The sequence below is a fragment of the Myotis lucifugus genome, unplaced genomic scaffold, assembly GCF_000147115.1.
Source record: "Myotis lucifugus unplaced genomic scaffold, Myoluc2.0 scaffold_2, whole genome shotgun sequence".
NCBI classification, from domain to species: Eukaryota; Metazoa; Chordata; class Mammalia; order Chiroptera; family Vespertilionidae; genus Myotis; species Myotis lucifugus.
Genome location: NW_005871050.1, coordinates 13,150,535 through 13,176,700, shown reverse-complemented (window position 1 = coordinate 13,176,700; position 26,166 = coordinate 13,150,535). Strand labels below are relative to the sequence as shown.

Genomic DNA, 26,166 nt, shown 5'->3' with positions numbered 1-26,166 from the left:
ATACAGCTAATTAGAGGTGATGCTGGCATCACATTCAGGTCTGTCTAACTCTATGCTGTGTTCTTTGCACTACCCTGTGCTGAACCTTTTGATTGAATCTGAAAGTATGACCTTTACAGAATTTATATCTTCCCTCACTGAGCACGGGGTTTATTTGGCTGCCTGCTATTCTCTGGCCCTCAATTGCCTTCTCTAATGATGCCTAAAAACTTGATTGATAGCAAGTTCATATCTACCTTAGAGGCAATGAATAAATTCATGAACCATACTTCCAATGTTAAGCCTCACTATATATTTATTTTAAAGTATACTTGCTTGGTTAAACTTGTTACTGACTTTGGAATAGAAACTATTTATGAAATAACTACTATGTGCCAGATGTATTACACCCATTTTACAGATATGGACATCAAAACTTCAAGAAGTTAGGTAATTAGTTTAAGACTTCATGACCAGAACCAATAAACTCTACAGCCCTGCTGACAGCCTCGGATAAGCTTCTTTGTTTGACAAGTTCTGGGTAAGTCATTGGATCTAATCAAGCCTCATTCTCTTCATTTATAAAATGGGAATAACAGTGCTCTCATTGTAGGACTGTGGCAAGGATGAGATACAATGTACATAAAGCACATTGAATATAATAAACCATTAATACATCATAGTGATGATCTGAGTCATTACAGTCAAAGATGAGTATGAGCTTTGGCAATAAATAAACTTAGATTCAAAAGTGCTGCCTCCTACTGGTTATGTGATCCAAGGCATACTGCTGAATTTCTCTAAGTTTTCATGTCCTCATCTATACAATGATGATAGCACTTTATAGCACCTTTACCCAAAGTGTGTTCCAAAGAACACAGATATGAGGTAATGTTAAACAAAGCCTGGGTTGCCTGTTCAAATTTTTGTAGAATGTTCTGCTACACAGATTCCTCTTGCAGGGATTTTTTAGAATCTGGAATATGAGAAGGTGGTTTGTGAATTTCCAAGTGGGAGCTAACACATGCAGTATTTCTGCTTTTATTTTATCACCACAGAATGTTTTTTGTCTGTCTATAAAATCTTACAGAAGACGGTTGTAAAGAAAATTCTCTGGAAATACTGACTTGTGATGAAGATGAAATAGATAGTATTTGTAAAGTATGTATATAATAAGAACTCAATAAATGTAACATTATCACCATCATCATTACTACTATTACCATAATCATCATTATGGTCATTAATAAGCCCCATCACTGTTCAGATTATCTGGGCCACAAAAGGTATGCCTAATACATTTCTGGAAATAGGGGTGTGAAAACTTTGCAGCTAGTTTTCATCAGCCAGATTAGGGTGAGCTAGTTTAATGGCAGTAATGACATTGGGTGTATTTCTTTATATAAAATAGATTCCTTAGACTCACCAAAGGGTTCTTTGTTAACTAAGACTTTTCTGGAACATTCCAGGTTAGAATTTCACAGGTAGACCCCCTGTTGTTGCACAGTCCTTTCTGATTGTTTTTAACATGTTCATGAGCCCTTGTTTCTAACACAGGTTATCTTCCCATATATGAGAGTTTTGCCAAAAACATCAACTACTACAAAACTTGGCAGAGGTAAGGTGAACTGCTATTGAACGTCTGACTTATATAACTAGACTATCTTTCTTGTGGTCCTGATTCAATTCCCTGGCAATCTGGAAATGATTTGCCATTGCCCTTGTATATCTCCTATCAAGGTGCACACAGTTTGCTTAGATATATGGTCCTTTTAAAATAATCTTTAAACTTTTATCCATTCTCTGCTCCTATAGTGGAGTTAATCACATCTTAGGAGCTGAATTCTAGGATGGTGGTGGATCTTTTTGCTTTCTACCAGAAGTCTTCATGGACTATGTGGGTTGCTTCCCTATGAACCAATCTTTTAGAGAGATATATTTTTAGAGAGAGATGTATTATCCACAAGGAAATTTCCTCACACATAAAAAATGTATTTATGGACCAAACCTGCTATTACTGAAGGGTAGGATGTGGAATAAACCTACAAGAAACTTTGTATCTAGCTTGAAGACCAACATTATAGATTGTATCTACACTAATAAAAGACAAAGATGCTAATTGATCATACCTTTGCTACGCCCATCAGCCAATCAGAAGAGTATGCAAATTAACCTAACAAAGATGGTCGTTAAATTTGCATACTGCAGGTGGGCCGGGCAGCGCCATCCGCCTCCTGCCCCAACCCCGGGATCGGGCCTGCCATCTGCCACCCGGGGAGCGGGCCTAAGCCAGGAGGTGGTTATCTCCCAAGGGGTCCCAGACTGTGAGAGGGCATAGGTCAGGCTGAGGGACACCTCCCCACCCGACCCCCCCGCCAGTGCACAAATTTTTGTGCACCGGGCCTCTAGTTTGTTATAAAAGAGATTATTGACTAGGATTAACTTCTTATTTCTTACTACCATGCCTAAGATGGATATTATAAAAAAAATAGAAATTAATCACTTATTCACTATTTTAACCCTTGGTATACAGTTCCAGAGCTTGTTTGCATTTATGTTTGGACTAACAATGCAAAGAGGCTGAGAGGAATGAGATGGATTGAGGCTTTGCTACTCTGTTGGTAATCCTCTAATTCCCAAGAACCATATCGACTGTCCCCACAAGTACCTCAAGTGAGGGACATCTCCCATTATGAACAGACTGATGATGATTAAAATGGATATACTCCCTGTCTCTACTATCCTAGAATCTGCTTTGACAAGAATATTGGACAGAGAAAAACAAAAAATTCTGGCCAGGTTAATGTGGCGATATTCACATATATTAAAAGAGGCCATTTGGATTTTTATCAAAGTCAAATTGTGTTTATGAAGAGCTCATTGCTAAGTAAAAACTCAGATTTAATAACCTTGGGGAAATATCTTAATTTAGTTTTCCCAGCCCATAAAGAGGCCAGGCTCTGTGGCAGTTACATAAGGTACAAAATTGAAGAAAAGGTCATGGCAGCTCAGATGCCAAATGACAATTTAGTAATCCTGAGCCTCTGTCTACACCACAGTAATTCATCCTTGTATAGCACACATGAATTTTTTAAAAAACATTCAAACTAAATAAAGAATCTGAAGAAGATTTCATGGCCTAAGGACCATCCAAGAACCACTCTGAATGACAAGCTGTAATCCTTCCCACTTTGTTTATTATCTCTACTAGTGGCCTGGTGCACAAGTTCGTGCACATTGAAAGGAAATTAATTAGAAGAAATATCTTAATATAGCTATTTGCCCTTTCTCTATAATAGAAGTGTCAACCAAATTCACGATCGACAATGACAGATCAAAACACATGCTTGTGATTGGCACCAGAGAGAGCTTTATATGTATTGTGCATGTGCGAGTCAACTTAGCTTTTTATATGTATAGAATAAACTTGCTTAATTAGACCTGCTTTCTGATTTAGCTAAACTTTTTCCAGCCCAGTGAAGCACCCGAACTTCTCTTTCAGGTAATTGTCAGCAACACAGCAGTAAATATCAACATGAAGCAGATTATTATTGTAGATCATGCAGGGAGAACAAAGGGTTAAATATTTAAGCAGTGTTTGACTATATTTTGCACAGTGAGAAAACCTGAAGTCATTTTCAAGGTCTACCATTTCTTACTTCTTTTCAGTCTGGTCAAGTTTCTAAGCATTCTAAATCTCATTTTTCTAGCTAATGAAAAGAAAATAGGATCCCACCAAGTCTCCTATCTACCTACTCCAGGACTTCTGTGAGGATCAAATGAGATGAGGCACTGGAAAACACTTCACAGACATTTGGTTAAACTCTAAAATGTTTCCACCTGGCTATAAAGCAAGTTGTGTTCCTGGACTGAAGAAACTCCAAGGCTAGTCGCTAGGGAGAGGAAGCCAGGCATTGCTACATGAGGTCATTACCTGGCGCCCACAGCCACCGTTTCCGGGTGGGCTGGGCTGTGGGCCGCATTTTGCGCCATGGGGTCTTGGCAGCATCAGCTGCAATTTGGTGGGGTGTCTCTCCGGGGTAGTGACGGGGCTTGTGTCCCACTTGGGGGAAGCAGAGTGTTGCTTTGTGGGCGCCAGGTCCGTGGTGCCATTTCTCTGTAAATGGCCAGTGCACATCATGGCGACTGGTTGGAAGGTTGGACACTTAGTATATTAGCCTTTTATATATATAGATAGGTTTTCTGGCCAGACCCAGAGTGTTCTAACTCATTTTATGACATAAAAACACTTCACTCATCCAAGTTATAAACCTATTACTTTACATAAAAACACTTCACTCATCCAAGTTATAAACCTATTACTTTATTAGGCATTTTATCTAAAACATATACTGGTTTCCTTCTTGAAAGACCAAAAGCCTGGCTTTTCAGGTGTACATTTTATAGAAGTAGTAGTATCTTTAGGAATTTAATTACTCTATTATTGGCCCACATTTGTATTCTTTATTATATTTTGCAGAACTCTTGAGTATTGATGTCTTGATGTTTTTCCTGTCTTAGGAAGTATAAGAGTAAGCATTCTTTTATACTTTCTTGTTAAGATTTTATTGTCATAAATTAAAAGATTTAATAATTGCTACCTTTGTTGTCTTATTATTGTCAAAAAGGATTATTGGGTCAATTATACTAAAACTCGAATCATTTGTGGTAGACCTTCTCCACATATAACTGACTTTGTCAGTAATCCTATAAGTTTATTTGTTCATTTACCTTGCTATCACCATACAATCAGTTTAATTTGGAAGAAACACTGGTTATAGTTTCCAGGCTAGAGTTAATACTGCCAGATATTAGAGCAATGAGGTCCACTACAAATATAAAGTGAGATTCAAATGTAGGCCACATAAATAATGAAAACATTTTTAGTACCCACATTAAATTTCTAAAAATACAGGTGAAATTAATTTTAATATTATACTTTAACACAATATATCCAAAGTATTATCATTTCAACATGTTATCAATATAAAAACTAATGGGATCCTTTAATTTTTTTACCACACCAAATTTTGAAGAGAATCCATAGGTGCAGTGTGTCACTGGTATCACTATAAAGAAAAGTTTATTTCCATTGAGCTATGGTTTTGTCTTTATGTCGAGAACACAGTAAATCACAAAACTGGCCATGGTGCCCTGTTGTTTTGGTTGGGAGCTAGAAAACTACAGTGAAATTCAATGTTATTTACCGGTGCACACATCTTCCTTAAATAAACATTATATTTCCTAGCTTCCTTTGCTTCTATGTGTGGTTAAATGACTTAGTTATTGGTCAATGAGATATAAGCCAATGTTTCCAGCAGTAGCTTCAATAAAGCCTCCTTAAAAAAGAGGGTACAGGCCCTTTCTCTACCCAATTCCTTCGTTTTGCCTGGAATAAAGATGTGGTGGCTGGAGCACTGGCTGCCTTGTATACTATGAGAATAAGGGTCTCTTTTTAGGGATAGTAGTGATGTGAACTAGATGTAGCTTTCTTTCTAGAGTCACCATACAAGCTTTGGACTGCCTACCTTTAGATTTCCTTTGTGTGAGATAAATTCACACTTGTATCTTGTTTAAGCCACTCTTAATTTTTTTTCCTTATAGAAGGTATTTCCTGTTATTGACTCCAATCTTAGCTGACATACCAGGAATATAAATTTTCCTTGAATATGATTTTATAATAAACTAGAGGCCCGGTGCACAAAAATTTGTGCACTCGGGGGGGGGGAGGGGGGTCCCTCAGCCCGGCCTGTGCCCTCTCGCAGTCTGGGACCCCTCAGGAGATAACGACCTGCTGGCTTAGGCCTGCTCCTGGGTGGCAGAGGGCAGGCCCAATCCCTAGGTGCAGCCCTTGGTCGGGCTCAGAGCAGGGCTGATTGAGGAGTTGGGGCGCTGCCCCCTGTCATGCACAGAGCAGGGCGGATTGGGAGGTTGCGATGCCACCCTCAGTCACGCTCAGGGTGGGGCCGATTGGGGGGTTGGGGCACCGCCCCCTGTCACACTCAAGGCAGGGTCGATGGGGAGGTTGCGGCGCCACCCCCTGTCACGCACAGAGCAGGGACCATCAGGGGGGTTGGGGAGCTCCCCCGTCATGCACAGAGCAGGGCCGATCAGGGGGTTGAGGAGCTCCCCCCTGTCACGCACAGAGCAGGGCCCATCAGGGGGTTGGGGAGCTCCCCGCTGTCATGCACAGAGTAGAGCCGATAGGGGAGTTAGGGCACCGCCCCTTGTCACACACAGAGCAGGGCAGATCAGGGGGTTGGGGCGCCGCCCTCTATCAGCCACAGAGCAGGGCCGATCAGGGGGTTGGGGCGCCGCCACTGTCACACTCAGGGCAGGGCCGATGGGGAGGTTATGGCTCTACCCTGTCACACACAGAGCAGGGCCCGTGGGGGCGGGGGGGTTGGGGCGCCACCCTCTATCACCCACAAAGCAGGGCCGATCAGGGGGTTGGGGCACAGCCACTGTCACACTCAGGGCAGGGCCGATGGGGAGGTTATGGCTCTACCCTGTCACACACAGAGCAGGGCCTGTGGGGGGGGGTTTGGGCACCGCACCCTGTCACACACAGAGCAGGGCCGATCAGGGGGTTGGGACGCCGCACCCTGTCACAGACAGAGCCACAGGGTGATCAGGGGGTTTGGGCGCTGCCCCCTGTCACGCTGATCCGGTGCCGGGAGGCCTCGCGGCTCCGCTGATCCCGGTGCTGGGAGGCATATTACCCTTTTACTATATAGGATAGAGGCCTGGGGGCCGGCTGGTTTGCCCTGAAGGGTGTCCTGGATCAGGGTGGGGGTCCCCACTGGGGTGCCTGGCCAGCCTGCGTGAGGGGCTGAGGGCTGCTTTCAGGCTGGCGGTTGTTGACTGAAGCTCCCAACTGCTCCTTTTTTCTCTCTCTCATTTTTGTTTTATTCTGGGCCAGCTTTAGCTCTGGCTCTAGCTCTGAGGCTTCCACTGCTGAAATCAGGTATCTGGTTTGTTTGCGTTCTATAATCAAAACAATGTATAACTCCAGCTCTGAGATCCCTGCTGGCTGAAAGCTGGTTTCTGGGGTTTTGTTTAGCTTCTATATTTGTTAGAATGTTTCAAACTGCCAGCTCAGAGGCCAGCAAGTCAGGCGGGGAACGTTGGAGTCTGCAGTCACTGGAGCAAGCAAGCCTCATGTTCGCTTCCAGCTGCCTGGCTGCCAGCCGCCATCTTGGCTGACAGTTAATTTGCATAAGGATATGCTGATTAGCCAATGGGAAGGGTAGCGGTCGTACGCTAATTACCATGTTTCTCTTTTATTAGTGTAGATAGAAAGAATTAAAACAAAGAGATTAAAGAGAGAGAACAACTAGTTTTTAGCCAACTTTTCAGTAAAACATCTATTTTACAAACATAGGAAAAACACCAAATGGGTAGAGACAAAAGAAGGTAATGACTTTGGAGTAGAAACAGTTTTCATAGTCTCAAATTAATTCACCTTCACAATGCCTAAAAATGAATTTCTTTAAGACAGCTACTAATTTATCTTCTACTTACAAAATATGTCTTTGAAATTTCAAGGTCACATAGTAACTTAGAAGCAGAGGTGGTATTTGAGTTCATTTCTGCCTGAATTTTCCTATGCTGAATCTGACAGTTTTCATAATATTCTGTTAGTCAAGTTAGAGATGCTGGGATCTTTCCCTATATATGTGCAATGCCAATATTATAGAGATTCAGTGGAAATTTAACACCTGTTAAAGTTGAACAAAGCTCTCTGAATGCTATATTAGACAAAAGGCCAAAACCAGAGATCATGAGACTTGCCTTTCATATTAACTATGTGACTAATAATCTGCATGACCTTACACAAGTCATTCAACCTTCTGGGCCTATTTTCTCAGCTATAAAAGAGGGGGTGGGGCAAAACAAGGTGGTCTAAAAAAAAGAATAAAGCAACTAAGAACATTGAAAAAACAACAACAAACAACAAAAACAAAACAAAACAACAAGGTAATCTCTAAGATCTATTCTCGTGCCACTATTCCATGATTACACCAACAAATACGTCAAAGAAGAAGTGAACGAAGTGAAGAATGTTGGAAAAGAAAGTAGGCAATAATTAGAATGTTTTAACTTTCGCTACTTATTGACACGTAGAATTCAATTTAAAAATTGAATGGACCTAGCAGGAAGTGTGGGAAGCTTTTTTGTTGAAACTGTTCACTCTTGATTAAACTGTTAACTTTGACTGCTATGGTGTCAAAAATATCTTTTTGAACAATACTTCCAAGATATTCCTCCAATGTTCAGACACTGAACCAAATCATTTTCCTGGCATGGAATGAACTTTTCTAAGTTTGTTGGACTAACAAGTCTACACATACCGTAGTCAAAAGAATTCTTGATTTAACTGGAAATTAAAATTTTTCTCCACTTAAGAGTGAAAAAATGTTAATTACTAAAATTAAATTGATATGTGAATTTAGCTGAAATACACATTCTGCAGATGTATAAATTGAGAGCCATAGTGCTTGATTTGCCCAGGATTACATGGAGGGTCAGAGTTCTATCAGGCCATCAGAAGCATCTGAGGATATAGGTGACCTAGAGTTTTAGTGAAACTCCAGAGTGAGAACTGACAGCTAATCCTTGGGCCCGCACAGGATAAGGGATCAATATTCAAAACCAAGCTAGAAAAAACTGTGCCTTGCAAACACAGACTAGAAGAAAATGATTTCTCTCATGCTTGGGTCTTTGAACATGTTAAACAATAAGCCTCCTCTGAAACTTTATTTCCACTAACCAAGTTTCTTGTGGACTTGGGGCCTCAATTTATATAATATGTATGGTTCAAATAAGTGTAACCTATGGTTTTTAATATAAAATTTTCCCTAATCTGTAGTGCAAATAGGTTTGTGACAGAACAAATGTAAATGCTCCCCAGAGGAATACGTTCTTCATACAGGACTTAAAATTTCAACATATTTGAACTCACAATAAAAAAATAACAGAGGGTTGCAGGCTCAGTCCCCAGTGGGGAGTGTGCAGGAGGCAGCCAATTAATGATTCTCAATCACCACTGATGTTTCTCTCTCTCTCTCTCTCTCTCTCTCTCTCTCTCTCTCTCTCTCTCCTTCTCCCTTCCTCCCTTTTATTGAAAAAAATAAGAGAAACAAGAAAGAAAGCTATCATATACAGGAGATGATGAAAACAACAAACCACAGACCTACTACATCCACAAGGACTTAACATGCTATATTTATCAGATACAACATATAAAATAAGTTTAATATGCTTAGAGAAAAAACAGCAACAACAACAAAAAAAAGATTAAGGAGCAACAAATTACCGAAAACTAATGAGGCATACTTGAAAAAAATATTAAAATTTTAGAAATAAAAAGTAATTACTGAAATTAAATTTGAGTAGGAGGATTAAACATCATAAATATAGTTGAAGAGATATTCGGTGAGCCAGAAGACAGATTTGAGGAAATTACCTACAATACAACAGAGAAACAAATGGAAAATAGGAAAAAGAAATAAAAGACAGAGTCCAGAGTGGGTCAGTCGAATAGAAATTCCAAAATGAGATAATAGAGATGATGAGAAAATCAAGATTCAATGAGATGACTAAACATTTTCTATGATTTATGAAAGACATAGATCCTTACATTCAAGAAGTTCAGCACATCACAAGTAGGATAAAAAATTAATCCACACTGACCTGTAGGACAGCACGCTGGGCTGTGAATTCTGTTGCCAGCCTCAACTCTGAAGCACGCACAGTAAAGTAAGTTATCCCATGTCACACAGGAAATTAGATCTTTCAACAATAAAATGAGGAAGCTATTACCCACCTTATGGATATTATGAGAGTGCCAGAAACTTTTTGCTAGTTTACTGGGAATGTGGAAGTCCACGTTTAAGCCCAGTTCTTTACAACAGATGAAGCACCCATTCAGAATTTCTATGAGTTTCAATTTATCAGGTTTCCAAGTAAAAATGTATTGTCCCTAACAAAGGACTAATCTGTCATTCTTATCCCTCTTTTCCTTCTCTCCAATGACTGGAAAGAATATATATAAATCAACTCTCTGAAACAGTTCTACAGGTATTTCGTATCACCCAAGTTCAATATGCAATCCAAATTCTAATAATGACATGGTTATGGCCTAATAATGAAATAAAGAAAATGGGTATGTGAGCATTTGGAGAAAAAAAGTAAAACTATTAGATAAATGGAGGATATTTTTATTATGGAAATGAAAGTATCATTTGATTTACTTGGGGGAGGTATATGGTGTGCTCTTCACTATCTCCAATCATCTGATCTTGGCAAGCAGGATTGGGATGATTTATTCTGACCTACCCCCATGTCCTGGCTACCAATTTTGCAAAATTAAATTTTAGCTTCATTTAAACTCTCTCAGCTATCTCCACACAGAGCGTTTGTACCTTCTCCTTCTCTCTCAGAGGACTGGCATGGCAGTAAGTAAGTCACGGTGTAGAGGTGGGCACCCAGGTGGCCACTTTCCCTACAGTATCTCATTTACAAGGGTCAGATACATCTTTTAGATGCTCCCTTTTCAGAATCTATTTTCATTTCACGTAGCTAAACATGAATTGAGTAAAATGTCAGATAACAGAAGAATCTGGGATTCAAAATAAGAGTTTGAGTAAATAAGAAGAATGCCTTTTAAAGAGAAAAACAAAATTTGCCTGTTTTCTTTTGATAATGTTCCAACTGGTCTGTCCATATGCATTCCTTATTATTAACTGTACTTTAACCTTGTAAATGATCACACATCCTCTCACTCATGTTTACTTACATTTTCTTGCTTCATAATTGCCACCTTTAAAAAAATATATGTCCCTGGTTTGAAAAACAATTTTAAAGCTTTCATGTCCTGACACAGTCAGTAGAGTTAGCTCAGATTTACAGAGAAGCACCTGCAAATTTTCCTGTTAGTTCAAACTTGTCAAATTGTCAAAAGTTTCACTGGATTTTTGCATTGCTGCCTGCTAATGATGGCATATAACAGGTGTGGTTTTTATTGTCTCAGAACAAAATGTAAAATACGTAACAGGAAAACATTTGATATTTGATGTACTTTGAATCACCTCACTATATATACAATCTTATGGCCATTAAATGAACTCTCTTTTATAAAGATAAATGGTTTTTGAATCTGAGATATTTTGGGATTTATTTTCTACTTTTACTTGAGAACAACAACAAAAGGCTTAGGGGATGGCAAACCATCCGAGTAGGATGTGTTGCTAGGAATCATGATAATAGTGTGACTTTTTCCCATTTCATATCTACACACTTTATTTGACTTGGGGTTCTGCTAAGGATGCTGTGGGTTGTAGTTCTAGTGCCACCAATGAACTTCACTTACTGATTCAATAATCTAGAGTTAATGCTGTTAATGGTGCACCACTATGCTTTAAGCAGGAATTTATTTTATCAAAATCAGTATCATCTGAAGGCACACCCTTTATTTTCTACTGAGTAGAAACAAGAATTACTTTATTTTTATTTTTTGATATATTTTATTGATTTTTTACAGAGGAAGGGAGAAGAATAGAGAGTTAAAAACATTGATCAGCTGCCTCCTGCACACCTCCTACTGGGGATGTGCCCGCAATCAAGGTATATGCCCTTGACCAAAATCGAACCTGGGACCCTTGAGTCCGCAGGCTGACGCTCTATCCACTGAGCCAAACCAGTTAGGGCAAGACTTACTTTAAAATAAATTTGATCAGAAGTTGTCATACTTCAAATAGCAAATTAAAGATAAATAAGCCTACATAGGAATTAGTCATACACCTTTTGTGTTTGTATGTTCTAAAAGCCCTATAATAACCTTCCATATGTTTCAATAACTGTCTATATTTCAGTTTTTCTTCAAGTCCAGGTAATTTGAAGCATATTATTTGTTAAAATTGTTTGCTAACTAATAGAAATATTTCTTGTGAGAACTCAGCTACTGTTGCTAATAATTAAGGTCTGTGTCCAGAATTAAACATGGAAAAGTACCTGCAATCTTCAGTTTCTAATTTGGCCTCATTAATTACCTCTTTTCAACTGAAGTTGTTAAATTCTAGGTACTTTATATATGAATGGATTTTTCTCTTCAATGGTATGGTTAATAGCTACATATTTGTGTGAGTAGCAAGTGCATTACATTTAAACAAAGCTTCTTTACTATAATGTCTATAAGAAAAATACAGTATACATACTAATCATTTCAAATGGCCTAATTAATACCTGGAAATTGCAGAGGAAGTGATGTGTTGTATGTGATAGACATGTAGAGTCAGATAACAATCTTGTGATTATTGGCACTTTCAATAAAGGGGAACACTAATAATGTTTTTAAAGCATATGGTATTTGTATAATCAAGGAAAATTTTCCCAGCAACAACAATTATATGAGCCTCTTACAAGTTCCTCTTCTAATTATCTGTTTTATTAGTAGATCATATCATCATCCATTAGGGGATACTTAAAAACATAACGAGACATTGCTTTAATGAAGATATATATATGCACAAACACGTTTATGTTATGTGTTTATGTATATTGCTATAAAGAATATTAAATTCTCAAGCAACATGATCTATATATCAAAATGTGAATGTCCTTATAAAGAAAACAAAACATATTTATAATGAATATTTTCTCACCATAAACAATATGGAGTTAAAAGAGTTTATGGACTGTATCCACAAACCATTCATAATCAGTGTCAACAACTCAATATACAGGATCAAGAATCATAGATCTCAGTGTTGGAAGGGGCCTCAAGGGCCATTTGGCTAATCTTCTACATTTCAAAAATGAGCCAGCTGAGATTCAAAAAAGTTAAGCAAGTTATTCAAGGTCACTGTGCTGTGAATGCACACACACACACACAGAGTCATCTTTCTAATGGACAAACAAGATGGCCACATGTCATAGGATGGCCTAAAAACAAATATCCTTATAAGAAAGCCTTATGGGAGCTTCAGGAACTAACCCTGCTTAGAGAACCGGGCTATAATTGATAGTATCTCATGATTTCTGTTGCATGGCAAATACAGTCAAACCTCAGTTTTTGAACTCTCCCATCACCAGCAATTTGGTTCTCAACCAAGTTGTTCATGGAAATAATGTTGAATCAAACTTAGGTTCTGGAACTGACAAACCTTTCATGCTGATATATCAGCCTGACAAAAAGCATATCTCAGGCCACAAACAAAGGAGAGAATGTGACTCAGTTTACCGCTAAACCTTGCTTGTTAACATCTCAGGAAATTGTGCTGTGAATATTTTTGTGGGTTTTTTTCGTTGGTTTTGTTGCTGGCAAAATAGATGATTAGCAAAATTTTAAAACATAAAGAGGCGATCGAGAGTGCTAATGTTGTTAAGGGTGAAAGAAACAATGATCACAGGCAATTGAAGAGGTAGAAAAACTGTTGTTGATTTGGATAAACAAAAAAGCAGTTAGCTTGTGACAGCATTTCAGAGGCAGTGATATGTGAAAAAGTGAAGATGCGGCATGCTGACTTCCTGAAAGACATCCCTGAAAGGAAGCTGAAAGTGATTTATTTAAGGCCAGTAGGGGGTAGTTTGATAAATTTAAGAAAAGAAGTGTTTGTTTATAGATTAAACAGTACATTAGACATGTACTGTATATATGAAAAGTTAAAACAGGGACACATTTGGAAGAAATTAATTCCATTTACATTATTTCTAATAGGAAAAACTGATTTGGTTTTTGAACAAATCACTTATTGAAAAGCCTTCCGGAACTAATGAAGTTCGAGAACTGATGTTCCACTGTACTGAGTTCAGAAATACCCCTAGGCCTAATGTTTTATATCTCTCTAACTGATTAATCCATTTCTAAGATATACTATAATAAGAGGGGATCACAGTAGATAAGGGCAAGAATTATCCTCTTTATGTGAGTGCTTACCTTCTATGAATTTCACTCAGTCACCTGTGAATAACAGTAGATTTGAGAGGAAGTTTAACCAAGAAGAAAGGAGTACAATGCTCTGAACTCCGCTTTTATGTTTCCTCTCAAAGACTGTGACCAAGAGAAGTCAGATTTTATGAAAGAAATACAGTAGCTGCATTTTACAATGCTGATATTAGAGGTTACTGCCAATATCCTCAGTATAAGCTAAATGTATTACTGAGATTTCAGGGCAAGGAGTTACATTTTAAGAGAGCATGATCTGACCTGTGGTATATCCAAATCTAAACCATGTTATAACAAGCTTCTATTGTGTTCCTCTTGAGATATTTTTAAAGAATAATGAATTAACCTTTGTGAAGTACCATGAGACCTTCAGGTTAAAGAAGACTATATCAAGTATCAATTCAGTGCCCCTAACAATATTCAGTGTATCTAGTAAACAGACTGAAAATAATCAGTAAACCATTCACTGTAGTCCCCTTGGTATCATAGCAGCACAGTTAACATGCTAACAGCTAAGCTTCATGCGCTTAGAGGAAGAAAATGATCAATGGCAAAGAGCATATCCACCTGTGAAATGATATGATCCATTATAAGAATCAACTGTTAAATTGCTTCCTGTACTGAGCGCACTCAATTAAAAGACTGCACAGTGAGATCATCTCGATGGTTAAATATACTCTGTGGGAACAACCTTTGAGGAGCTTAAATATCACAGAAGGACTATTCCTACCATGACAATGGAGATTTGGAAGGCATCTCCTTCCCCTATTTTTCAAGTTGGTAGTTTTTATTAGTAATCCAGTAGCCTGAGAGGCTGCTGAGTTTTGGCTCATACCTATCCACCCTTATACTTCTTTGAGCAAGAGATGCTTTTAGTGTTCTTTTTTCTATTGGGTCCAGAATAGATGAGTGTGGCTTTAGACCAGGGTCTCTGGACAAATATGTCATTCATGCACTTGATATTTTATATCCTTTCTCTCCTTGAACTTTCCTGTTTCAGTAAAATAATCTATCCACAGTATTCCCAGCTCCCTGTCTAACTCTTCCTTCTTTCTTTGGTGGGGATGAGGGTGGAGGGCTGAAAAGAAAGTTAGACATTAAAAAAAAATCAACAGACTGAGAGACTACTTTCAGGGTTGCAATTAGTCAAGTCTATGGCCCTCGACAAGCTATTTAACCTCTCAGGCCCTCAGTTTCCTTATGTTTCAGAAGGTTGTATATTTCTTGTTCATTGTTTACTGTCTGTCTCTCCTTGCCAGACAGTATAGTATAGTGATTAAATACACAGGATGTGAAGCCAGAATACCTTAGTCCAAATTCTAACTCGGACACTTGTTATATGGGTAACTTTGGGCAAGTCCTTTTGTGCTTCACTTTTTTCATTTGTAAAGTGGGCATAATTATAGTACTTATCTCTTAGATTGTTATGAAGATTAAGTGAATACTTACATGTACAACACTTAGAATAATGCCTAATATATAACTGCTATGCAAATATGTGCTCTAATAATAATACTGTTTTAAACTTGAAGCTCTAGGCCAAACTATATCTGACATATGGAAGAATGGAATGTGTTCAATAACATTCAGTAATAAAATTAATAATCAGATTAGATCCATACTATACAGCCCCATAATGCCCAGTCACTTCCTTCTTGCAACCCTCCTCTGACATGCTCAATGTGCCTCCCCCTACACTATAAGTTCCTTTTGTGCGAGGACCATGACCATCTTGGTCACCACTATATCTCTAGCACCTAGCACATAGTAGGCACACATATATTTGCTAAGTATATAAAGGAATAATTTTTAAAGATTTGCGATTTAGTCATTATTACATTGTCTTTAGCATTTTAATGATTCTAAAAATCATAACATGCAATCTTCTCTCCTATATTATTTCTACGTGAAGCAGCAAAACTTTGCACAGTGAAGTATTAGATTACAATGAATTCTCTTAACAGAGGTATTCTCCTGTTTATACCACAGGATTGCAGACTTTTTGGTTCACGAGCTAATTCAGTGGCACAGAAGGTCTCACAGAGCACCTATAGCACCTGTTTATCACATGTCATTTTACATCCTTAACAAAAATAGGCACAAGCTTTGTAGGAGTTATCATTGAGTAATTCTACTCATTTAATGAGCACATGGTCTGAGGATAAGAAGACAAGTTATAAAGAATGATCCCTTCCTTTCAGTTTAGGTGGAAAAACAAGTCATGTACACAAATACCTACAGCACGATGCCCTTTTTACTCTCTAGCACTGAGTATCATAGGGTTTCAGAGGATCTTATTGATTTGATCAGGAAATGTTTTATAGAATATCTCACATTGTAGGGAATATACTCTATAATATTGTAATAACTATGTATGGGGCCAGTTGGACATTTGAAAAATCAGGGGGACCACTCTGTAAAGTATATGATTGTCTAACCACTATGCTGTACACCTAAAGCTAATACAAAATAATATTGAATGTAAACTGTAATTGACAATGTAAAAAAATAATTGATAAAAAATTGTACTTGGTCTAGTTGGATGGCTTGGATTTTCATAGATAGAAAGGTAATAGCATTCCTGGCTGAGGAAAAGGCACAGAGAAAAGTGTGATGTATTGGAGGTAAGGTGAACATACATATTACTTTAGCAGATGGAAGGATTTATGCAGAAAGCAGAAGTAGAAGATAGTCTGGAGACAGAAATTTGAAATAGTTTGTAATAAGAGGTTAGGATAGTTGAAGTTTATCTATGGACAATGGAGAACTGTGGATGATGTTATGGTAGGGAATATGAAAACGAAATCACAGTTGTGGGAATAGTAATTGGGCAACAATATGGCACTATATAAATAGAGTAGAGTTCCTGGGCTAAGTTGTGTTTTTAAGTGATGGGATACCCAGTGGAAATATGTTGCAGATTGTTGGAAATGAAGGATTATTTGAGTTTGGGGAAATAGAGATTTGAAATAATCTGCATAGAACTGATAGTGGGAGACTTGAGAATGGATGAAATAATTGCAGAAGAATACAGAATGAAGACAGAGGTTCTAGCATAGACCTATGACAATGAAAAATACAATTAAAAAACCCAGCAGTATCTATATATATAAAAGCCTAAGCGACCCTTACGACGGAATGACCAGAACAACCAGAACGACCGGTTGCTATGACGTGCACTGACCACCAGGGGGCAGATGCTCAATGTAGGAGCTGCCCCCAGCCCGCAGGCTCCCATCGCCAATGGGGCCTGCTGGCCAACCTCCTGGTCTTTCCCCCTGGCTAGCAGGCCCCAATTGCCCAATCAGGGCTGGCCCCTGGGCTGGGACAGGGAACTGAGGGTGGGTGGCAGTGGATGCAGCCCCTTTCCCAGGGGGGCCAAGGGCCGGCTCCTTCCTTGGGGCCAGTGGCCAACCTCCTGGGTCCCTCCCCCCGTCCCTATCCCCGGCCAGCAGGCCCTGATCAGCCCGCTGGCCGCCCGCCACTGTGGCAGTTGGCCCCTCCCCCTGGGCTGGCAGGTCCCGACTGCCCGATGAGGCCTGAGCCCTGGGCTGGGATGGGGAACTGGGTGTGGGTGGTGGTAGACACAGGCAGCGAGAGAAGGAGGAGGGGGAGAGGCAGGGAGGTGGGGAGGCGGGGAGGTGGGGAACCATGTGGTGGTAGCAAGTGGGCGGCAAGGAAAGGAGGAGGCAGGGAGGTGGGGAACTGATGGGCTCTGATCGCCAGCCAGGCCTAGGGACCCCACCTGTGCATGAATTTTGTGCACCAAACCTCTAGTGCTGTATATAAAAACCCAGTAAAATACTAGCCTAGGAAACACCTAGAAGCCCTTTACAACGCATGAAAGGCATACAAATGAGACTTTAAGGAATACTACCTTAAGGCAAAGACCTGGGAGTGGAGGAAGGAGACAATTCCAATGTACCTGTTGAGCAGTCCGATCCTGTCCACTTGGGGTCACAGCTGCACATTCCAGTGTCCAGAATAAAAGTGCCATGTCCTGAGCACTGCTCTTGACATATAGGAAGTGGAGTTTCACAACTGATTCCACCCCAACCAGTAGAACAGTGACATTCTCCTTTCACACAGATGCCATGGCTGGAACACATTGGGTCTAAGCAGTCCTCTGAAGGCCCAAGAAAGGAGGAAAGATTAAAATGAACAGGTATGGCCATTATATGACACCGAGATATTCACATTGATTTCCTAATATCATGCCATTTCTGCTGTTTTAATCAGGCAATACTATGACTCAGGTCAACACTGTGTTCAAAATAGATTATTAACATTTTAAAATATCATTAGATATCATAAAGATTGCATCCTAAATTTAGAAAAAAGAAACATGCATGTTGTGTGACATTGTTAGTAGTGTGTAGCACTCTCACACAAATGGGTGAGTGGATCAGTGAGGGCCTTCGATAGGAATTCCTCCGCTTTGAAAAAAAACGCTCAAGAATTTTTGGTGAGTCATTTCTTGTCTTTTCTGAAATTGGAATCATAGCTCCCAGAAATGCCTTTTACTTGATGTGTCTAGAGAAGTTGATATAGTTTAAGTTTGAATTATTCAAGGTATTGACGAAGTGACTGCTGAAGCATTGAAAATGCAACATATTAAAAATTCTTTTCTTGTGGCTTCTCCTTCTATCAGGACACAGTGACAGTGTCTACTGTTTTAGAATATCACGGACTCAATTATTTTTGCCTGTGATTCTGAGTCTGGAAATTTTTTGACACATGTATAATTTTTAGAGACTATATATATATATATATATATATATGCACACACATACAAATATATAAACTGTATTGGAAGTAGATTCCAATGCTTGTCTTGGGGAGAACTGTTTTATGCTTTTAATTCAATCACCATGGAAAATGGGAAAGTTGATTTCCCAACTTTTAGTCTTCCCATACAAATAAGATGAAACAAAATGATTTACTACGATGCAGATGTATGCTTTGAATTACTTCTCCAGCAATGAAAAAGGACGGATACAATTTGCTACCATTTGCAAGACTGGCTTAGTTTTAGGCTGTGGTGTGGCCTTGGAACAGAGGAAGTTTAAACAAGCATATATTTAGTGTAATTGCCATTATAATTAGCCCATGATCTCAGGATCATTAGCACAATGCTTCAATACCTGAGCTAATCAGCAAATAACTATCAGAAGGTACACCTCATTCTATTATTTCATTATTTGGAGGGAAAGGAAAAGTCCAAAGTATAAAATGTCATTTTAGAAGAAGGCCATTTGATTATATAAAATATAATACTTTGAATAAATAAGATTTAACTTAATATAATTTCTTTTATTAAAAGGCCACCTTCAATGAATATGTAAGTTATGCTTAAATCAGAGGCATAAAGTTGTATGGCTGAAGGGGCCAGGCAGGGGACAAACTGGAATAAATGATATGGGCTGGATGTAAGAAAACGGAGTGTGTTGGGAGTGAACTGAGAGAAGTTTAAAGGAAGCTGCTGCTTCTTAGCTCCAGTTGATTGCCACCATGTAGGAATGTGAGCCCAGGGTTATCAGAGTTTCGTGTTGTTCACAAGAGGCTAGAAATAGAGATTTTTATATGACACTTCTCTATTTAAATGTTGGCAAATATGTCACATTACACAACAAAAACACCATCGCCATTATGCGAATCAAACAAGGCCCATCTATAAGCTCAGGTTAGGCTGTGGGCTCCTGGTCTGTGATGTCTGACTTAAAGCATTTTTTTAATATTGTGTTTGAAGTTTACAGTGTCAAATATGGTATTCCATGCTATCTTGGTTATTCTACAATTATTTTTAGTGACGCCTAGAACACTATATCCTTTTTCAACTGCTTATGTAATTTAAATAAAACAGTTTGAATTCATTAGATTAGTTTTCTTGGCAAATTGTAGATGTTGTGATAGCACCATTTTTTGGGGTAAGTAAGTGTGACCATATAGCATCTGAATTTACAACTTAAATATCATGATTACAGTTGGATAGCATACAAACAATTTCCAAAAGTAACACAGGCACTAGGGTGCCTAGACTAGTCCCAATGCCATTCATTGGAACAGATAAAATCTTCACACCAAAATTCTAGTACTGCTAATGGGAGGTGAAAAGCTAAACTCTTGCTTGCTCATGGAGCAGAATGAGATTAAACCCTTTAGAATGCTGTGTAATAGTCTTAATGAGCCATCTTTAAAAAGCAATTATAGTGCATTTTCAGCTGCTTCTTTCCTGAACAATAGTTGTGATGAGACCCTCTCCCATGGTAATGGTTTAATATTATTTCTGAAATCACTCTTATTTGAGGAATGTAGCATGAAAAAGGCCTGATTACTACTAGTAAACTTATTTTTCCAATGTGTCTCTTTAAATGATAAAACTATTGCCATTTCAAAATATGTCTTTTGTGTGTAAAGGCTCCTTTGGGGTGAATTTTAATATAAAGGCACTTCCTTGAAACTCATTAGTGATTCCTTAGGCATGGAGGTCAAGTTTATCATGAGCTATGTAAAAATAAATAATATGAAGCAATAATAATGGTAATTAAAAATCACTCCCAAAGAAAACATTCATAAAATGGTTCCAAATGTGCATATATTTTTTATTATGTGCTTTAATGTAAGATGTAGCCTACTGCAGTCTGTAATAATGAAAGCATGTGAATTAACACCTAAAATCATCAATATGGAAATTCTCAAGTTATAAAACAATGTTAAAATGAAGGGGATATGCCATTTTTCATTACTACTCTGCAAGGGTCACAGACATGACCTCACGTTAACATTAGAGACTGTCAGGAGAGACATGAACTCCCCTGACTTCAACCCCCTGCTCCATGTACAAAGCAGATACATTGAGCACTGATTGGTTGCTAAGACCACTAATTTCTCTACTAGAAGCATAGAATGGTGCCTTGGACAATTCAGTGGGAGAAAAGCCTAAAGCAGTAGATGAAAATGGGGCTCTGACCTTCCTCGCATATTTCTCCTTTGTATCCTGGCACACAGATGCAGACTCCCATGATGCAGGTGCCATGACCAAAGCACGTTGGGTCAATGCATTGTTCTTCTGGAACATCGCACTCTGGCCCCTTCCAGCCATTTCGGCAGACACAGTGTCCTTTCTCGTATTCTCCATTCCCACCACATAGCACAGGGCACGAATCTGAAGATTGGAAAATGAACTTGTAATGTTTTCATAATGCTTTTAAAATCTCCAACAAGCAATTCTCTATTGATTCTTGTATAATATATTAGGCAAAAAAAATTGTACTATTTCTGTCTTGGCCCGTATTAAATAGGCACATGTTTATGATTATAAACAGAATTTGCCTTTCTTGGGGTGAGATAAAGATAAATTATAAAACTATCCTGAGTGGAGAAATTATTTCAGGCATTTGATTTTGATTATATCATAAACTTAGATAATAATAATTATTATCATTAATATAAGCTAGGGATTTTTTTCTCTTATGGCTTTTCTTTCTCAAGAAGATATATGCTACTTTTAGAGGGGGAAACGGAAAATTTGAAAAAAGTAATACATGGGGAGTTATTCATTTTACAGAATGTTATCTTTAAAAATTGTACATTTAAAAAGATCTATGCTGGAGAGATGTCTACACACATAACACATCGTGCAGACCTTTAGTAGAACACTTTCTCTGCTTCGTCATTGTCTCCCTATTGAAACTGTGGACTCCTTAAGGGCAGGACCTGTATCTTCTGTCTTATTTTTTATTACCAGCCATCATCTTCACTACTGCCCCCACTTCCTCAAGATCTATCACGGGACTGGGAACCTAGCAAGTGCTATAGAATTCTCTATTGAATAGAATTTATCCTAAAGAAATTAAGTGGCTGAGAAACCTGAGATTAAAGTACTAGCAGACTGAGAACTGTAAGAACACAAAAAATAAGCAGAAAGCATCTCTAAAGTCGTAAGTGTAAGCCTATGGGAAAACATGATGTGATTTACCTAAAGCTTTTCAAGGATTAAACTGTGGGCAAGTCTAGGAAATGGTCAAGTTTGCTAAGTTGAACTTCTGACTTTCTAGTCTTTACTTTCTAGGTTACATGCCCATTTGATTGCCCACTCAGTCCATTTTACATGGAAGTGCATAAACAACTACTTTGCCTAACTCTTAAAGTCCATCCATTATGAATGAGTTTATGCAGGACATGGGAGTATCAAGTAGCGGTTGGGTTAGATGATCTAGGTATAAATCCCATCTGTTAGGTAACCCTGGTTAAGTTATTTCACCTCTCTGAGGTTGTTTCTTTGCCCATAAAACTGGGATAATAACAGATATACCTCATAGGGCTATGATAGGAAGTAGGAATTAAAAGACATAACACAAAGTTTTTAGAATAGTTCCTGGTGGAATAAGTGCTCAACTTTTGGTAGCAGCAGTGGGCAGTGTTGCTGCTATTACTGCTGCTACCATGACCACTACTGCCACTCCTCCTTCTCCTGAGTTCTCAAATGACATCCATTTCCCTAAGTCAATCAGAAAAACAGAGCAACATTACCTCTAGCACAGTCAGGCCCAAGGAATCCTGGGAAACAATGGCAATGGCCAGAGATACACTCTCCATTTCCATTGCAATTAGTCGAACAGTCATCCATTATTTCTATTAATAAAGAGAAAAAGACAAAAATGAACAAATCTACAGACTACAGAGTCCTTAATTTTTTTAAATTGTAAAAACTCTGGGCCTATAACATTCTTGCCCTTTGCTGTCTACGGAGCACTTACTATTTAAAATCAGATGTCAAAGATTTCTGTAAGATGTCACATGTAGTTCCAAATTATTAAAAGCACCCTGGAGTTGCTGAATTGGCTATTCAAGAGTAGAACTAAAAACCAATCTCATCTCTAAAGTGCATAAAGGGTCTAGAAGAATTATATTCTCATGAGACATTCGTGATAAAGTTAAAAATGTACTAGGATTATAGGACATTTCTCAAAAGCAAAGTGGGCTTCAAAATGTAACCAGAAGGCTAAGTCTACTGTTTATTTTTCAGATTTAGGTTGTAGTAAATGACATTGTCTTCTCTAGCACTTTAAAATGTTTAATCTACTATCTCGACAGCTTAAATATGATAATCAGTATTTCATTTTCATTAATAAGTGACAATGGAATGCTTTTAAAGTAAGTGTTCATATTAAATTCACCACCACTAAAAGCATTGGAACCTAAGTATTTTGTTGAGAAATGCTTTCTTGACTGTAAATGCTTATCATTTCTCTGCCACTAATTTCCCTTCAATCCATTCTTAGAGAAGAATAGGCTTTAGGGGAATTGAGAAGGTTTTAAAGGTGCCCATAGGTAGTTCTGGTGCCATAAAGATATGCACTGTAACAGAACTTGGGCAAGTCTTCAGGTATTCTGATTGAAAAAGTATAAAGTTATACAGAAGCCAGTTTCTGACAATGATTTTAAAAATTATAATGTTGTACATCTGAAATTTACATAATGTTATTAATCAATGTTACCTCAATAAAAATTAATTAAAAATTAAAGTGTTTCTAATTTAAAACTGTATTTGCATACATAATAGTGTTAAATTCCAAGTCCATGAACTATGATGATATGCATATTTTACTCTTGTAGTTTTTTTTAAAAAATCATCTTTTCATTACTATTTTCTGTAAGTTTTCTATACTTAGCAATCTTGGATTCCTAGTTTTATGTTCTGGTCTATTAAACTCATGCTTCTCATATGCACCAGTTTTTTCTTTTCAATCCAAATTATCTACTTCATCTAGTTCCACTTGGATAAGCTATTTCCAATTAAAACAAGATATCCTAGGAAGTAGTCTTAACATCTTCCTCTGAACTATGATAATTATATTGAGGGTCGAGAAATAGCATTTCTTCAATGGAGGATTTTTGACTACCTGTATCAGTAGAATTACTTGAGGTGCTTACAATGCAGATGCCTGGGCTTCACTCCAGATCCACTAAATCTGTCTCTGAGGAATGTGGCCCAGTAATCTACATATTAACAAATACAGCAGGTGATCCTGCAGGTTTCCACCACATTGAAGCCTCAAAGAATGAATACAAATGCTTCAAATAAACTTCCATAGTTAGAAAATTTGTGATCTAGATTTGGAGCTCTGCCCTGGGTAGAATAAATGCTAGAGGAAGGAAATGGTATCTAGTCTAATTAGGGGATTCTTAGAAAGCTGAGAATGAATCCAGTGGCTGTGTGGGTAGCCAGCCTATTATCAATTGGATGATGGCATTCTTCTCCACCCCATGTGAATACATGAGCTAGCCTTTTGTAGGTTTATGATGCTCTGTTCTTTTATCACTGTTTTAGACAACTGAACTGGATAAGAAATTGACACTTGGCATTTCTGAACTACAACTTGACTGGTGAGAATGTAACATTTGACAAAGAGCTAACCATTTTTAACTCATTAAACCTTTATTTTCAGAAAGTTATTAATTTATTTAAAAGGTCATTATAAAAAGCACAAAGAGTCCTTTTTTACATTCTAAGATGGAACAATTATTTCTCTATTTTCTACTTATCTAACTTTCTTATACTAAGCAGTAGTGGCAGTTTTTAAATCTATATTTAGATTTCCCCTGTCTGGATGGTTAATAAGAGGCCATGGAGGAAGATTTGAAAGGTAAAAAAAAGTTGAATTTCATTTCACACCAGTTCCTATTGACAACTTTATGGAAGTAGTCTTATGGGAATGTAGCTATTGTAGAAAAGACATTTAATAAAGTTTGCTATCAAAATAAATAAAAATTCCTACATCTTATTGAATTATCTAAAAGCTATCCCTGGGCCCACTGCTGCACAGAGCTTAACACCAGCAACACAAATGAGAAGAAAACGCATTATAGGAGGTATTGGAAGCTGCTATCTCCACAGGGTGTCAAAGAGACATTGAGACAGTCTAGGGACTCCAGGAAGAGGATGGCTACAACAGGATCGCCTAAATAGCCAGTAATGAAAAATAATATATTTTCCTATTTATGTTGGCCTCCAGGAAACTTTGCCTTCTTTGTTTTAAAACTTACTGCAGAATCACTTCCTAGACAGCAGTTCATTAGAGCAGAGAATCATTTTAAAGTTCTATGCTTACAGTTCTGTTCTTATACTAGAGTCTAAGCCTCTTCATATCTGTGTCTGCACTGATGATGTGTTGCTTTTGGCAAGTTTTCTTGTAAGAGCAACTAAAGATAATTCATAATCTATGGAATGTATGTTCTAAAGGGCATGGGCTTTGGAAACAGGCATATTGGGTGTCTCAAATCTCAATTTTGCCACTTGCTGGCTGTGAGACTTTACCAAATTATTTACTCATTCCACGCGTCTGTTTTCTTATTTGTAATATTACTATCATTATACCTGTGCTGTCAGGGTTGTGATGAGAATCAAACAAGATAACTGAATGTAAAGCATCTAGTGCAGTGCTTGGGGCAGAGTAGCACTCCCTATACGATCATGTTACAGAGCAGACTGACTGAGGTTATGGGATACTGACAACTCTGCCCATACTACTGGAAAATAGTATATATTAATGTAGATCTATGTTAGTCATTTAATAAATGTTGGTTATTAATACTGTCTGGAGCCTTATTAGTAGCAGACCAAATAGAGTTAAGCTCAATCAACTGATTCTAGTATTATGAATACAGAATAAGCAATATTTAGAATAAATTCACACAAAATCTTATTTTGTTCAAGCAAATATTTTAGTCTCTTTTCACTAAAATTAACATAAGTTATAAAAACATTAAAAATTAGTGGGGAGAATTTAGAGTAAATAATTTACATACTTTTGATTTTTTTGGAAATTTACTTGGATTCTCTTTAAGTAGAATTATAGGAGAAATGTTTATCTTATTTCTAATATCAAAAGACAACAGAAAAGTAAACAAACTAACTTGCAAAAGGGAAAAACTAGTATGTTGTTGCATAGAAAAGTGACAGCTTAATATCTGGATAATAACACTTATATTTCAAAGATCAGGTTCTTTTTGGGAGGAAGTAAGGGATAGAAAAAAAAAAACCTCCAAGCATGTCTCTGGATCTATTGACTTTTTAAAAGGTAAATAGTTTGGTTAGTATTTTAATTTAAGCTTAGGGGCAAGGATATCTGGAAGAGAGAAAAATCTTCACAAGTATTTTAGATCTCATAACTCATTGTCAATTGCCTTATCAAAATTGGGCCTGGATAGAAAAATATCATATAAGTTCTGTGTCT

The 26,166-nt window shown here is 37.9% G+C and overlaps 1 protein-coding gene across 3 annotated transcripts in view; it reads right to left on the bottom strand.

Annotated features, from left to right (window-relative positions):
- Positions 1–26,166, bottom strand: part of TENM1 (teneurin transmembrane protein 1) — a 596,847-nt gene that overhangs the window by 243,547 nt on the left and 327,134 nt on the right. For all 3 annotated transcript variants that reach the window (XM_023756535.1, XM_023756543.1, XM_023756550.1), the window contains exons 9-11: positions 22,460–22,561; positions 20,898–21,092; positions 17,853–18,053 (exon numbers count right to left, since the gene is read on the bottom strand). In XM_023756535.1, the coding sequence (XP_023612303.1) occupies positions 17,853–18,053; positions 20,898–21,092; positions 22,460–22,561 (498 nt within the window). The remainder of the gene's footprint in view (positions 1–17,852; positions 18,054–20,897; positions 21,093–22,459; positions 22,562–26,166) is intronic.